At 34.9% G+C, this 17,599-nt stretch overlaps 1 protein-coding gene across 5 annotated transcripts in view; it reads left to right on the plus strand.

Annotated features, from left to right (window-relative positions):
* The window catches only part of CACNA2D3 (calcium voltage-gated channel auxiliary subunit alpha2delta 3), a 469,002-nt gene that overhangs the window by 216,464 nt on the left and 234,939 nt on the right, over positions 1-17,599 (plus strand). For all 5 annotated transcript variants that reach the window (XR_003559900.2, XR_003559897.2, XR_003559899.2 and 2 more), the window contains one exon: positions 12,689-12,778. Coding sequence is in view for 2 of the 5 variants with exons in the window: in XM_027805095.2 (XP_027660896.1) it covers positions 12,689-12,778 (90 nt within the window). In the remaining 3 variants the exon portion in view is untranslated. The remainder of the gene's footprint in view (positions 1-12,688; positions 12,779-17,599) is intronic.

Below are 17,599 nucleotides of genomic sequence, written 5' to 3' on the forward strand. Positions count from 1 at the left end.
CATCTACTAGCTTCATCTACCGTCACATGTAGAAAATAAACACAGTTCTTAGAAGCTGAGATTAAAAAATTACTTTGAGATGTTTGACTGGAGCTTTTTATCTCATGAGGAAAGCAGCTGTTTCAATAACTCCAAATAAAAATTGCTTTCACAGGATCAATACCTCAGTTTCATTTGTCTTGAAGTATTTATTGAAGAATTACTTTGCTGTCTTTATATAAAGCTCAGATGTTTTCAAATAGAATATTTCTACTCTGATGTCACTTAAAAGTGCTGAATGTCTGTCTTTGAACTGAGTTTTCTTTAATCTCTAAACTTTAACAAAACAAAGAAAATTTAGAAGATTAGGCTGTCCTTATCACGTGCAGTTCATTTGTAGTGAGCAAAAGGCTAAACCAGCTTCTCAGCAGAGTAAATAGGGTTAAATTATACCAACTTGGGGCAGATGGACCAGGGCTGGACTTGCAGAGATCAGGTCCTCTTTTTGGGGGAGAGCTGAGTGTGGTGGTTGCTTCTGCTGAAAGGGTTCCCTTTTGCCAGCACAGACATTGCCCTGCTCATCCTCATCTCCTGCACAGCTGCAGTAGCAGCCAGCCTGGCTTTCCAAGATACAGGTGTGAGTAAAATGGTTTGGTTTGCCACCTGCAGCAGCCTGCTGCTTTAGGCAGTTGGGCTACAGCCAGAGCCTATTCTGTTCCCATGCGCAGCCTGTCTAGGTAAGATGAAACCTGGAAGCATCTTCAGGGAACTGAGCGTAAGCATTATTTTTCTTTTCTTTCTTTCTTTCTTTTTTTTTTTTTTGTAGGCTACGGGAAACTGCTTCAGCCTAGGGTTTATAGCAGACTGCAAAATAAGTGCTTCTTAATGATGTTGGTGCTGAATATTCAATGGAATTATGGGTAGCAAATGAACATTCTCTTTCCCATTCAGGGATCGGCTGCAGAAATTCTTCTCCATAATGTGTAAGGAATGTAACAGATTTCCAAAGAACCAGACTTTCAGAAAATCCAATTAGTCTTGGTGGAAAAAAAAAAAAAACCAAACCAAAAAAACCAAACCAAACCAACTATCTGGTGTCTGGTTTACACATTTTCTTCATTTTCCCCCTGCCTTTTAAAAAAATCTTATTTCTCTCTCCACATCTCTTGTGTTTGTGGTTGGGTTTTTTTTTGTTGTTGTTTTTGCTTTTTCCTTTTTTGGAGGGGGGAGAGAAACATGTTGTAAACACAGTGTCAATTCCACACATTGGCTCTAGACCACTTACTATTTTCTGGACCACAGTGTGGGAACTACTTACCTAAGAAAAAAAAAAATCCACTCTCATTAAAGTCTGAAAAAGCATGTAAAGCAGTGTAACCCTCTTATATCCGCTATATGGTGACATTCTCCCTTAAGAAACGTGGCTTGGTTTTCTGTTCCAAGTGTCAGGAAAGATATAAGCCCACATTTCCCCCCCACCATTTTTCTTTCTTTGTCTTTTGGGTAGGAATGTGGGTCTGACACTACAGTAAATCTCTACAAAGTTCATGCAGAGCAAGGAAGTTCCATTTCTTTTTGAATGACACCCTGGTTATTACTGATGAAGATGCTTTCATTTCCTCTACAATGTACAATCTGTATTCCACTTGCATCCTTACTTAAATTCTTACTTCTCTACCCTGTAGTTAAAATTTTAGGTTTCTCTTCTCACAGCCATTTTAGTAAGGGGTAATAAGTTAGATTTATTATTTAATTTGTATGATACAGGAGCCCAAGTTAGCCGAAGATTCTTGACCCTCCATTGTTTTGCTAAGTAAAGAGACCAGGTAGAACAGAAAACATAACATAAGTACTTTTACCTTTGAGACTTTCAACTTAACCAAATGCATATTTTGAAGATTGGTACATATTTCATAGTGACTGGCATAGTGAAAGTAGTGAAGGCAGGAGTTTTTTTGTGTGGTTTTTTTTATTTTTTTTTAAATAAGCCCCATCAAACCTGTAGGGGTTTCTTGATCACTCGTTGATTAAAGCACTAATAAGTATCTGTCTGGTGCATTACAATAGATCTTTAAAGGATATCAAATAACTTTAATATAATTAAGCATTTAAACATTTAACATATTCATGCATTTGAGTTAAGGAAAAGGAATTAAGTCTTGGAGAAAGCAGGTTTTCAGCACTGAATCTCTAGCGTGTTGATCAAATAACATGCTTTTCTTTGAGCAAGAATGAGGATACATTGTAAGAAGTGATCATTCTAAGCATCTAAACATGTTCCTTACCACCTTCAAGAAGAGGAAGTAATGCAGTCTTAAGTGTAAATCTTCAATTAACTTTGTTTTTTCACTGCTAGCAACAACCTACAAAAAAGAGATGATAGCATAATATTTAGAAATTTCCACACATTTTGATCAATTTCTTTTTCCTGTAGCTTTCACAGCAGTGGGGTTCTAATTGCACCTTGATTTTTTGAATTTCAAAAGCATACTCCTTTTGAGAGATATATTGAATCAAGTCTGGTTTATATATTTATAAAAGACAAACTTACAACTTCAAATATAGCAGTGATGTAAGTCATGTTAATATGTGCCACTAGTTTTACTAAGATACAAAGTAAGCATCCCAGTACTAGATTTCTTCCAACATACAGTGTTTCTGCTTTCATTTTTACAATAGGAGAATATAGTAATTTGCTTTAAGAATAATTATAAGTTCAGGTGATATGGCAGGCATCAAGTTGCATCCGCTTCTTTCTAAAATTCTTCATACCCTAGAATTTGTCATGAAATTTTTGTATTGGCACATACATGCACTGAAGGTTCAGTTTAGATATGTGGAGAAATGTTCTCAGAATGTTGTAAGCTATCTCTTACTTGCACAACTCGCTTTAAGTTTTGTTTATCATAAAAATTAAATCTATAATTACATTGGGTACCATAAATGAGGTTGAAATTAATCTGTGATCCTAAATGTGGTTTAGTAATGAAATATGTAACTTATATTTATATTTTACCAGACTAATTTATAATTTGGCATTAGCATTAAACAGCTGCTACCTTGAAGTGTATCAATTTGCTATATACAAATTTCAAAAAGAGTGGGAAATAGTTCAGACACTATTCTGTCACCGTCTGCACTTTCTCTACAAATTATAAACATGTGGAACTGCCTATTTTAATACTAGTTTTCATGGACCGAGATGTTTTCATCTTTGAGAAACTCCATGTTACAATTTACCTACCCCAAAGGAATCGGATGACAATCTGATTTAATGTAACTCCAGATTTAAAGTAACAATAGTGTAATATACATTCCACTTTTATATGTTGTTTTAATGTACTATATATGGGTTGAGGACATTTCTCTGTAAATGTTTCCAGATGAAATATATCATCTTCTAGATGCACAGATAGGCACAGTAACTCCAAACTAAATCAAGAACTTACCCCTGTGTAAATTAGAATGACAAAAATAGACAGATGTAGTATATAACTTCCAATAAGCTTTTATTTTTGTATGGAATTACCAGAAATTAAATAACCAGAAGACTGATACAGCAATGCAGCTGACTGAAATTGCCAGTGAGAGGTTGGTAAATACAAATTTTGCATATTTAATTTTTTAAGCAGATTACTGAGGTGTATATTTATCTATTCATCTCTGTCAGATCTCCAAAAAAGTTTGGTGACTACATTGCTTAGCTGTTAAGAACAAAAACATAGTCTCACTGAAATCTACTTTCTTATAACTGGCTAGTCATTAGGGACCCCCAAAACTTTCAGCTAGCCTCAGACCACTGAAATTTGGTCTTAAGTTTTCTATTGCAGCCCCAGGGAACTAATTTACTTAACAAGAATGTTTTTAATCTGAATATATTGAATCTTGAGCGCTTTCTTTAGCATTGTTTTCAGGATTGCTTTCCTGAAAAAAAGTAGTCTACCAACACAACGTGTTAGTGAACACAAGTGGTTGGATAATCATCACCAGCAAGCTAATCTGTAATTTCCCTGGCAATGGATTTTAAGTGGGATGATGCTTAAATGCATTTTACAGATGCAAACGAGCATCTATCAACTGTTAATACATGTGGGTAAACTTCCCAGTGAAACATCAGTAAGCATCACTCTCCCACCTCACACATATGCCTCCTGATTGTCTGGTTGGGTTTTTTTGCTGGTTTATGTGATGATGTGCTTCATTTTCACTTCACAAATCTTTGCCAAGTATGTCTCAGGAACATTTGGAGTTACAGTATGCATGGATGAGTATGGAAACTAATACTAGAAGTAGCAAAGACTTGCACTAAAACCGACAGAGAAATCTGGGGGAATGTTGAACCTATTAACAATGTTAATATTAATGTAGGAAGCTCACCCTCATCAGACACTTAATAGTATTACTAGTAGATATCATGGTTTTCCAGTGTAACTGTATAAATGCTGCTGCATGTATCAGTTGTGAAGTTACTTACCTCTTTGGAATCAGTGGAAAATGCTTTATTCAGGTATGCTTAGGCTTGAATCCATCGTCCTGTAACCCCACCTAATTTGGGTGTTCTTACTTATCATAAATGGTACCTTTTTTCTTGGTAATCACAAGAGAACTAGAATAAAAGGTATTTGTACAGGGTACTGGGACTATTGTGTGGCCTATTGCCTTAATAAGAAGGAAATAAAAACTTTGTTAGTTGTCATAAAACCCCTGAAAACTGTATAAATGGGAAGTTTGGCATAACTTCACTGATTTCAGAAACTCCAAAATAGAAAAAGGCTGGTTTAGCTACCTAAGTAGGAAGATAAGAAATGGGGACTTGAATTATCAGAAGGTTAAAACAGTAAACTTCCCATCAGTGTACTTCTGTCTTGTCAGTGGTAGAGAAATACAACATAAAAGCAAACAGGTTTTCAGGTTTTCCAGAAAACAGATCTGCATTAAGGCATAGCAAGCTGAACTTACTGGGTAATGTATCTCTATTTGTGAGGCTTTAGGTGGTGTCCTCATATTAAGACGCATTAAAACAGCCTGTGAAGTCCTGTAGACTGTGGGCCAGTTAAAACTTTAGCCAAGCACGCCACTATTGTGATTTTTTTTTTTTTTCTTTTTTTTGGTCATGATGCTAAAGGAAAATCTGTCAGTGAAATTCTGCAAATGTTTGCTATGGTAAAAAGAAGTTATACCAAAATATGAATGCCAGACATTAGGGATTATGTTAGCTGACAATTTGTCTGCGTTTTTTTTTTTTTGTTTTGTTTTGTTTTTTTTTTTTTTGGGTTTTTTTTTTTTTTTTTTTTTTTATGTCAGAGATGGTGTGGTTGTTACGGCAGTTACCTGGCATTTGAGAATTGGAACACAGATCTCTGCTTTAATGTATCATTACTTGCTTTCAGTTGTGTTCATTTCCTCAGATGTCAAACAAAGGTGGCTGTACTTTTTTCTTCTCCATTCTTTTTCTCATTTAAAAAGGGTAAATCCTTGAAGGCTATGGAGTATCCACATTAATGTAATGGAGGTCAGAATATTTCCCTGACTGTTGTACAGATGTGGGACTCTTCTGTGTTTGTTAGGAGTGTCACTTCCAGAATGTAAAAATTTGTCATCTTATTGCGATTATAGATCCCAGCCAGCATTTATAATCTTAAAAGGTAACCTTTGTAAAGCCATTAGAACAGCCTGTAAGATGAAAGGCTAATAAAAAAAGGTGACTTGGAATTTCTTCAGAATTGCCTTCAAATCGGTAAATTATTCTTCAGCTTTACTATAGGCTAAAAAACCAGTGTGTCATTTTGGCTGCAAAGTTGAGAGCTACAAAGCTGAAGGAAAAATTCAGTTTTCACAGTTTTCTGGCCTTCATTTCAGAAGATTTTTTTTTACTTGCCTGCAATGACTTGAAATTAGGTTCTTACCTAATTTCAGATAGCCTCCTCTACCTCCTTAAATTATTTTATGTTCTGAATCATGAGAAAGTGCTCTGAATCTTTGCAAAATCATACATGTCCTCTTCCAAGCACACATTTGTTGAAATAAGTTACTCTTAACTTGAATTATTTAAATTTATTAACTATAAACCCTAATAAATGAAAAGTAAGAAACTGGAAAAAAAAGTAACAAAAATACAGTTTGTTAAGAAACTGAAAAAAAAAAAGTAACAAAAATACAATTTGCTATCATAATTTGCCAGACAATTTTACCCTAATCCCTGAAGTATGAAAATTTAATGTAATCATCTAACTAAGTATGGTCCAAAATCCCTACAACTGTTGATGAAACTGTGAGGCTAGAAAAAGGTGAATACACCTGGGTATACTGAAAAATGCTTTCAATAATCTCATTATAAGAGAAACTCCATGTTCAATCATGATAAATGGTTACAAGTTTGTCCTCTTGTTCAGTTATGCTAAAGCCATATGTAGCAGTGGTATGATTTTAATATTCTGTTTAACCATTTTACGAAGCATAGAATATGACTAAGATCTTTCGGTGTTCTTCCTGATTTAAGTTCTGAAATAGTCCAAGTCAAGTTGGGCCATCTGATTTTTAAACAGAAATAAGCATGTGACTTTTGCTTTTAATCTTGGGGGAAACAGTGTCAGTATACACCATTCAGTATACTGTATTGTTCTTCAAATAGGCATACTTGTAACTGTACCGAGGATAAGAACCCATTTACTGATTCTAGGTCTGTCAAATGTATTTATTTGTTTGTTTCTGACTTAGAGAATCCTAACAAACTTTACACGGTTTAAAAAGAAAAGAACCTTTCCAGTTTGCATAGTGGATTTATTATCAGAACTTAGGATCACTGGGGCTTTCTGATTTTGGCAGTGGATAGTGTTTATAAACAGACAAGACCAGCACACAAGTGTACAAGACCAAGTGTATATATCGCTGATGTTCTGGTCTGAACACTTGTAGATATACGCAAAGATCTTCTCCTGACTGTATTGCACAAGTGGATTTGCATCCTCACTGTCTCTTGCTCATGTTTTTCAGCCGCTTCTAAATGGATCATAGGTACCTCCGCAGTTGAACATATCTATGGTTCCTCACTGCAATAAGACACAACTTCTGTTGAGATCTGGCCCTATAATTTTGTAATCAGACATCAGAGTCTGATTGTCATAATTGTGTGCCTAATTTGCATTCAGAATTACCAAGATTATGCATGTCAATTAGGTATTTGAGTCCACAATTAGATATTGCACGTTCTGGTAATTGCACATGGAAATTAGGCACACAGTTACATGCAAATGATTGTGCACATGGTTGGACAGTTACCCAATTCAAACTCTAGGAAATTCATGTGTTAATCTATAAGGGTTCCAACAGGACGGTAAGAAGAAGCTGAGGTGAAGCAATGTTATTTCTTGTGCAGTTTATTGGTAAAAAAGAACTATTTAAAATGTAAAGATTAAAAGATGCTTTTTGACTCATTAAGAGCAGGGGACTTGTGCTTTCCGTCATCTGCTTGATTTCTGAAACCTATTGAAAGTGGAATTGAGGTGTTTGTTACCTCATTCTAAAAATTACTTATTATTTTTCTTTAAATTGATGTTTCCAAGGTCAATGTCCTGCCCTGACATTTTTTCATTAATAGTAGGGTTGAAATATACCTTTCGGTTTTGCAGTGCTTTGGTAAGGAATGGAATTATTGAGTGGCAGTTGGAGACATATGCAGGCAAGTTGTAGAGAAATTTTGAGAGGTGTGCTAGTTTGAAACTTTGGTTTTCTCACACCCAAAGAATACAATACTTTTAAAAATACCTTTTCCAGTAAGAAAGGGGGCATGATAGCATGACTGGCAGGGCATTGCTTTACTAACTGGACATGCGGAATAGGAAAAAATGAGTGTTTGAAAATTTGGATTTTTTTCTTATAATTTTTCTTCTTAAACCAGCTGCATGACAGATAACATTTGTGTCAATAGTCATAGAATCATTTAGGTTGGAAAAGGCCTTTTAAGATCATCAAGTCCAACTGTTTAACTAGGTCTGCCATGTCCACCACTAAAACATGCCTCTCGGCACCACATCTACTGATTTTGAACATTTCCAGGGATGGTGATTCTCATGGTGACCTCACTGGGCAGCCTGTTGCAATGCTTGACCACCTTTTCAGTGAAGACATGTTTCCTAATATCCAATCTAAACCTCCCCTGGTACAACTTAAGGCTGTTCCCTCTTGTCCTACCCCTTTTTACCTGAGAGTAGAGACTAATTCCCATGTCTCGACAGACTCCTTTCAGGTAGCTGGAGAGAGCAATAAGGTCCCCCCCGAGTGTCCTTTTCCTCAGACTAAACAACCCCAGCTCCCTCAGCTGTTCCTTGTAAGACTTGTGCTCCAGACCTTTCACCAGCTCCATTGCTTGTCTCTGGACACGCTCCAGCACCTCAATGTCTTTCTTGTAGTGAGGGGCACAAAACTGAACGCAGGATTTGAGGTGCGGCCTCACCAGTGCAGAGTGCAGGGGAACAATTGCTTCCCTGGTCCTGCTGGTTTATATCGTTTCTGATACAGGCCAGGCTGCTGTAGGCCTTTTTGGCCACCCAGGCAGATGGCTGAGTCGTGTTCAGTCAGTTGTCAGCCAGCACCCCCAAGTCATCTTCTGCCACACACCTTCCCAGCCCCTCTTTACCAAGCCTGTAGCATTTCATGGGGTTGTTGTGCCCAAGTGCAGGACCTGGCACTTCTTCTGGTTGAACCTCATACAGTTGGCCTCAGCCCATTGATCCAGCCTGTCCAGATCCTTCTGTAGCCTTCCTACCCTCAGCCAGTTAAACACAACCACCCAGCCTGGTGTTTGCAAACTTACCAAGGGTGCACTCGGTCCCCTTGTCCAGATCATTAGCAAACTTATTAAACCGAACTGACCCCAATACTGAGCCCTGGGGAACGCCACTTGTGACTGGCTGCCAATTGGGTGTAACTCCATTCACCACCACTTTTTAGGCTCCACCCAGTTTTTTCCCCAGCATAGAATACACCCATCCAAACCGTAACCATCCAGTTTCTCCAGGAGAATGCTGTGGGAGACAGTGTCAAAAGCTTTACTAAAGTCTAGGTAGACAACATCCACAGCCTTTCCCTCATCCATTAGGCAGGTCACCTTGCCACAGAAGGAGACCAGGTTCATCAAGCAAAACCTGCCTTTTGAAGCCAGAATAAAATTCCACTCTTTAAGAGGGTAAAAACCAGCCTCCATGAGAGTACAACAGCACATTTTGATTGTTTAAGAATAAACAGCCTCAACTAGATGTAGAGTTAACAATCTGAGGAAGCTGTTTGTGCTGTCTGTAAAATAAAACATGATTTCTTTTGGCATGGATTGAATTACTGCCATACATCCAGGGAATCTGTTATGATAAAAAGGAAAACAAATAAATGTTAAATTCACATGTTGTTGTGTGATTTTTCCAGTGGACATACAAAGTGCTGAAATTCTGAAAAAAACAACGACAAGATAGAGAATGGAGTTGGTTTAAAAAACAAATCAAAAAACCACATCAACTCCCTCTAGACATACGAAGAGCAAACCACACATGCATTTTAGTTATTTAATTCTTTCGCCGAGTCACCTTGTAGCAGCTGTTACTCTGAAGCCTGGAGGCAGAAAACATTGATTTGTTAAAATTCATATTGCATGAAATCGATTTTTAACACTTTTACTATTTTCTATCAAACAAATGTCACTATTATATTTCTTCATATATCAACAGTATATTTTTCAGAACTTGTATATATATAGCTATGGCAAGAGGAAATATTTTTCTCTGGAGGATCACATGAACTGAATTGCACACTTATACCATTTACAAACCATTTATAAATGTTATACTGTTTACTAGTAATTTTCGGTAATCTGTTTATTCTGTATGTTCATAATTAATAATGTATATGCATTGTAATAAACATTCCATAGTATTTGTCTCTGTTCAGATATTTTATAAACTACTTTATATATGTAAATTATATACTATATTTAATATAATTACTTCTAATACCAAAATAATTCTATTTTAATTACAAAGCAGTGATGTATTTCAAAGGGAAATATGATTTATAATAAGTATTTATTTTAACATATCTGTTTTATGAAAAGGTAAAATTAGAAACTTATTTCAATACAAATGTTTGATTTTATCAATTTTCAGAGAACCCCTCTGTTTCGGGGTGAATCCCTGTGTTAGTGGGCAAGCATCTGTAGTAACTGTAAACTAACCTTAGGACTGTGTACCTGGGGGAGATGGGCTGTGAGCATAGGGCTACTTCAGTAGCTTGAAAATGTCTGATCAACACATAACTTTGATGTTATGGAATTGTTTTTGTCATTGATGAAGCAATAGTAAGCTGCTTTTTTCCATACTTTTTAACTTCTAAGAACACTTTCTGTTTAAAAATACCCACTTTATATTGTCATGGTTTAGATCATGTCCAAAACGAGGACTTACATAAAACTGGTTTTGCTAAGATGTGTCCTGGAGAATTTTATAAGCATGATACATTTTAGTTTTTGAAGAATTCTAATGATCAATTTTAAATGCGAATGAGCTGTACATATTTCATTAAAAAAAAGTCATTTTTTCTGAGTTTCTGAAAAGCTTTAATGGCTACAACAGTCCTGTGCTGTAGTTAATCCTTTTATGTATGGACTGATGGCCATACAAAAGTCACCTTTTGTACTGAATCAGACTGTTGGTCGGTTATTGTGTTTTGAAATAGCCATGGAAGACACTCTGTGTTGTGCTGCTGACAGCTGAAGTAACCCTACCAGCCTTTAAAACTGCCATCTTGACATTGCTGCTCTCTATTTCCAGGACACGTTAGTTGAAGTCAAGGATATGCCAATGTGGCTTTTGATCAATTTGGACCTAAATTTCAGAGATTCTTTGAGATGACAAGTTGGATAGAGCGTAACAAGTAATTGGTGCATTTATTGAATATTTATGTATTTTGTATTCATACGTATTTTCATTATTATTTGTAAAAAAATATGAACGGCATAATTCAAGGGACAGTAGTATTTTGATCCTTCTACAAAGATAATTAGTTTGATTTGGTATTCTTGCCTATAACAATGCTCTAAGACCAATGGACTGATTAAAAAAAAAAAAAGCCTCTTATTAACCTATTGAGGTAACTTTTTTATCCAGTTGTGGAGACTGAAATAATGCTTCACAAAGCTATTGCCTCTCCTGCTGTTTTGTACCACATATGTCTTCGTTTCCTTTTTACAAATTAACTTTTATATTTTGAAATGTATTCAGACCCAGTAATTACTAGTACCATGAAGATACTGACCAGCATTTACTTTAGTTAGCTATGTTTAAGTTAGAGGGGAAAAAAAGAACCATTTTGCAGTGTAGCTGTGTGGGTGTTGGCTTTCCCTGCTTGTTTAGATGAACAAGAACTGTGCCTTTTGGCTGTTCAAAGCATTGAGCTGCAATGAACCACATTTACTAGGTCACTATGAAGTAATTGTTTTGGAAATGCAGCCCTTTATTTTGTGGCTTCAGAATTGCCTAGAGGCTGGGATGTAAATTTTCCTGTTTCAACTTACTGAAATTTAATAATGAAATAAGAAGTTGTCTGCTTTCCAATATACTGCTGTAATATCTTTTTATTTTGTGAAATTAAAAAGAAAAAATATTTCCATCATAGAAAATCGGGACAATGAAGTACCTGTTTGTAGATTTTGCACAGTTTCCCTTTACGATAGCATGGTTCATGATATTGTTTTTAGTGATATATTGCTCCTTCTTATAAATGTAAAAGAATTTGTTTCTCTGAACATTTTATTTTTGGAAAGTAATACTAACATTGTTTTTAAAATGTACTATTTAGTACTTCATAGCTTACATTTTTGCTAAAAAAATACAATTTAATATATGTATTATATAGTAGTACTATATTTTTGTTGAGTGCAAAAATTGTGAAATTTGTCAAACCTCTCACATATCTGGAGAAATAACATGTGTAGAAAGAGGAAAATATAGGATGAATTCTGACCTGTTAACCTCTAAGAACTGCTTCTTATAAAGTTTTACCCATGCTCATGGCCAGCAAATATGGTAGTGGATAACTGAGAAGCCATTTAAAACTGCGAAAAATGGGTTTAAATGTGATTATATAAAATGTTACTGAAGGTAGTCACATATAGCTAGCAAGTGGTTAGCCCTGACTTTCTTGTGTAGAGTAGTTCTTTATCAATCTTGGTATTATATTGATGAACTGCATTTAAACTGTAGTAGCCTAGTGATTAGAGTTCACTATCTTTTAGTGAGGGATCATACCAAAAAATAGACTTCTAAAGCTAATTTTCAGAAAGAATTATTTTTATTAAGTAACGGATCCTGAAAAGCTAGGAGCTGAATAGTTAGAAATAATATAAGAATTACTATATGAAGTGAAAAAAGAAAGATAAGGATATCTGTAAATAGAAACCCAAACAAAAAATATTTGATTGAATAACTAGCCAAAACCATATAATGTGATAACTTCATAGTATTGTTCTAACACATCCTTAGTTTAGTGCGACTTCAAGAGTCAGAAGGATTAACCAGGAATTACTTTGGTTTATGAATTAGTGTGTGCAGTCATTTAAGCTTGAGAAGTGGGTCTAAATAAGAATTCAGAAATCCTTAATCATTGATATCAACGTGTATGTTTTAACAATATATGAAGAAATAAAACCTTCTTGTTCTTGTTTCAGCATTTCAGGGAACACCTTGACAAACTTTTTGCAAAAGGAATTGGAATGCTGGATATTGCTTTAAATGAAGCTTTCAACATGCTCAATGAAGTAAGTTAATGCTTTTCAGATTTATGTTGCTGACGCTTTTCTTGCTATTTAGAAATTACTCTCAATTTTAAGATAATAAACTAGAATTCACTCAAAAATGTGATGATGATGTTATCTATAGAGCAAGAATTCTATATAATCCGTGTATGGTGAAAGATATAAAGAAATTTACATTTTTATAGGTATACATTTTATATTAATGTATTTTGTGTCTACCTACACATACATGTGTACATTAAATAAAGTTTATTTCAGTAGCTTGTTTAGGTATTAAAAAATACTAGGATAACATGCGGATTTCACAGTTTAGATTGTTTTTTTTTGTTTGGAAGGGCTAACATTTTAGGAATGACAAGAATTTGTATATTCATAAACACTTTGAGAATACTGTTATTAGTTTCATGAAATTGTTTATTGGTTTGACTTCTGGCATAACAATATCTTATATAAAAGAAGTTACTTGAAGACTTTTGTATTTACCTTTGTAATACTCTGTGACAGAGGGAGAAATGTAGAGTTTTGTCTAACTAGCTCAGAGGTATTAATATTATATTAACTATTTATCTGCCAAAACACAAGGCCAACTTTCTGATAACGTTCCTGTGAATAATGTCTATAAACAGGAATGTAGTCCTTAGAAGATGAACATCATGATCATGGAGATAATCTAGTGCAGGGCATCTAGTTTCCCTTCCCAGCTCCACAAATAATCAGTGTAGCATTCTTAGTTATCCAGGAAATTGTCCTTCAAAGGAGATTTTAATTAAAATCTGTCCCACTGCCTTTGCCTGAAATGCTTTTCCTCACAAGGTTCCTCACATCAGTCTTAGTGGTTGTCATGAAGAGGTATTTCAGAGATATTTTTTGTCAATTTGTCATTTCTGACAAAGGTAAAATAAATTGTCATGCTATGTATCTCAGTAAAGAAAAATTTTAGCAATATTTTGATTCAGCTGACTGTATACTTTCTTGGGAGTGTATAGTGGAAAAAGCAAGAAAACAAAGGAGAAAAGTGAACAGTAATAGTAATGAGAGAGAAGTAGTATGAAGGAATAGAACAATGGAAATAGAATGCACTATCAAGTATTCCTCATGATATTATGAATTAAAACTCTAGGTAGTGTGGTAGGACTAAAACCATTGCTTACAATCTCTGTTAATATCAGTTTAGATGTAGGACGTCTTTAAAGAAGAGCGTTTACTAGTTTTTTAATAACTACAAGCAAATCTCTTCACTGGGTTATCTAAACTAATGAGCAGTGGTAAAATTGTAAACTACTGTATCACAAAGCTACAGCAAAGTTCATTAACAAGATATAGGTATCAAATGCCGTTGTGAGGGACTAAAACACCAAATACGTCAAAGGCTAGAGCAAATACTGAGGGAGAAAATGTGAGGAATTTCAGTTAGCGTCAAGACTGAGGAAAGCAGGAAACAGGTTTAAAAAAAACCAAACACACATTTGTGTCCAAGCGCTAAGAGCCCCAAGATGGAATACTAGCAATCAGTGATCTCTGAGTCCTAAAGAAAACCTAAACCCTTAAAGCATTCCCATTCAAAGACCTGCAATATTAACTGTAAATTTATTTCAAAATGATGCTACATGTAATCCCCACCTAGCATTTTCTAAAGCAAGAAAATGAAAACTACTGTTTCTGTGGATTCTTTCAGAATGCTCCATTTTGCCCAGAGCTCACTCTCGTAAATAAGTGGCCCAACCCTTCTTTTTTTTTTGCATCTTGTTGCTAACCTTTGAACCGCATTAGTGAGTCAGCAAAAGTGACTAAACACCTTCCAACAGGACCAATTTCTGTTAAGTGGCTGATGTTACAAGTAAGCAGTGTTAGCCTATTGAAACATTCCCTACAGCTTTCTTTTAAAGTTAATTTAGCAGCTTAGGATATGATTGGAAATTATTTGGTGTTTCCAGAAAAGCTTGTTAAAAAAAAAAAAAAAAAAAAAAGAAAATACTTAAAGATTGTGCATGTATTCTTTTTAATAATCAATTAAGAGGTGAGTTGATCTTGATTTAGAATCCCTATGTGTAGTGGAAAAATTATTTTATTTTTTTAGTGAAGAGGGAGGTATTGTCTAGAAAGGCAGAGCAACATCAAATTCCTGCAAGGTAAAGTAAAATCATGTGGCCTTTTAATCATTAGGTAATCTTTCAAATAGATTATGCAAGATCTTCTCTTGCTTTGAGTTTTTCAAATGAGATTACTTAAAGACTTTTAGAAGCTTTTCCAAAGCAACAAAAAAAGGGTGATTGCAATGCAGTTCAAATGCAAGATAGTGACCCAAGACATTGGGTTGAAATGTATAGACTATGTTTTTTAGGTGGGTAGTTTCTTCTACTAAGTGTCTGATAATATTATGATGAGAATGTAGCTCATCATGTATTTAGGCATTTTAGTTTGTCTACAGGTAGAAATCAATTTTTTCTGACACAGTTATTGTGATGTCAGTCCAGTTGTTGGTAGTTAGTATTGTATAATAATAATGTTAGTGAGGGATACTTTCAGTAAATCTACTATGTGTTCCTTTCCAAGAACTTGAGAGCAAATCAAACTTCATATCCAGGAAAGTAAATATGTGTTTGTGTGTGTGTGTGTATCAGCTTTAATGGTGAAAAGAAATTTATGATGTTTAGTTAGAAACCACCTTTCAAAAATAAAAAAAAATAAATCAATGCCTCATTCATACTACTTGAACCTCTGCAACATATTCAGTGTTTTTCTTCTGAGTGAGCCAAACTGGCCTTCTGACATCCTTCCAGGATAACTGGTTTCCAAGAAATCTATAAACTTTACGTCTATGGGCTTCAAATAACTATTAGTGTGATCTGTAGGTGTGTATTACAGAAAAGCTGAAGTTTAGGGCTGACAATTTAGATGCCCTTATCTTGCTGCTTGGTAGTTCGGATCCAGAACTAGTTTGTTTTTATCATTTTCGATTTGACCAATGCCTTGGAGAGTTGACTAGTATACATTAATCAGAAATTAATTCACGTTTCCTCTCTAGTCAAAGTATGGCTCTGAGGCACCATTTTAAAAACTACACCGTACCTCCTTTAAACTGAAATAAATTTCTTGCAGTGTAAAAGTTACAGGGACTTAATTCCTGTCTCACAAATTAAATTTAGTAAAACTCACTATACTACAACTAAGCTTAGTAAGGATTAGTAAAGAAAGCTGGAAAAAACATTTTTATAGTACATTTTTTATTTTTAATAAAGATGCAATTCAGGCATATTCTGACGTAATTTTTCGTCATGTCAAGGAAACAGTTTTGGTTTTCATTTTGCCTAACATTTCCCAGGCCATCTATTTTTCAGTTTATCTAGCCTTAGTAGATCACTTATCCTAAAAATCACATACCTTTAGCATTAATATGCATCCTATCTAACCTCAATTGGATTTTAAGAATACAGACAAACTAGTTGCAACTCATGAATTAACAGATGATAGAATAAAGACTGAGCTATGCCAACTGATGTGTCACATTTACCAGGGTTGTTTTGGAAAGAAATATTTCAGTCACAAATATAACAAGCAAGTTCCTCTTCTCTCCTTTTTTTTTTTTTTTTTTTTTTTTTGTCCTCCTCCTCTGTTCCTTTTCTGCCTCCTTCTGTGTTGTGTTTTGTTTTTTTTCCTTCAACTGAGTTTATATTTATGAAAATCTTTTAAAGTGTTTCCTTAAATATAGTAATTTCTTTTAGGGAGAAAAAATGTGTTAGTCTGCTGGAAAAATAATATTTAATCTAAAAGAAATAGCAAACTGTCTTTTGATTGAAGGATGTACCTTGACAGTGAGACCTCAAATCAAAATATTCTTCAAGGACTTTGAGAAGTATGCCTGTCTGTATACCGTAGGATCATAGATTAACTAATGGTTCCAATTCCTTTGTATTCATCTTGAAACACAATATTGATCAGTTCTTTTCTGGGCATAAAATCCTAAGATGAAAAAATGAGGATCTTCCTCCACCCACTGCCCACATATTCATGCAGACAGTGTGGAACTAATTCTTTCATGTGGTGCATGCGAAAAATGACAATGGGAAAAGCTGCATGAGGTAAAGAACACTCTAGGTTGGTTGTAGAGGGGTTATTAGGAATCCTGTTATGGGTACTGAATATAGTCTTAGGAAACAGATACACAACAGATATGTCTTTTGATCTGTAAGGTCATGATGGATCATGCTACATGTATGTTCAGATCTATTCAAGGTGGAATATTGACTTTTTCTATTTATACTATAAAAGGGAGTGTAATAGCCTCAAGCATTCTTGCATATATACTTCCAGGATTGACAGCATTAAGAATCTTTTCCTTTATATACAGGTACATCATCAAAGTCTCTAGAAGTTTCTATGAAGCAGCCTAGGCCAGACAAAAAGCTACTTAATGTCTCCTTAAAAGAGCACAGATAACCCTTTTCCGCTTAGTCTACAGCATGTGACCTTTATGTGCCAGAAATCTATTCTTGTGAATTATAAGCTATAAGGATGTCTTGTCTACATTTAAAAAAGAAAGGGAGGGAAGGGGAAAAAGAGAAAAGAAAGGGGGGGGATGGTGTAAGGAAAGGAGAAAAAGGGAAAGCTTTGTGTTACACAATCTATTAAGATTCTGGTTGGATTTTAGAATGGTTCAGGGGTTACACTAATTAAATGCAGTTAATTTTGCCTTGCAATTACCTTTCAGTATTTGCCTTGGTTGCTAAGACTTGAAGATGGTTGATACAGATGTCTTTGAAAAGCATGTCTAAAAATCCACTTCCAAATTATTTCCAATCATCAATTTATGCAGTGTTCATTATG

The sequence above is a fragment of the Falco cherrug genome, chromosome 4, assembly GCF_023634085.1.
Source record: "Falco cherrug isolate bFalChe1 chromosome 4, bFalChe1.pri, whole genome shotgun sequence".
NCBI lineage: Eukaryota > Metazoa > Chordata > Aves > Falconiformes > Falconidae > Falco > Falco cherrug.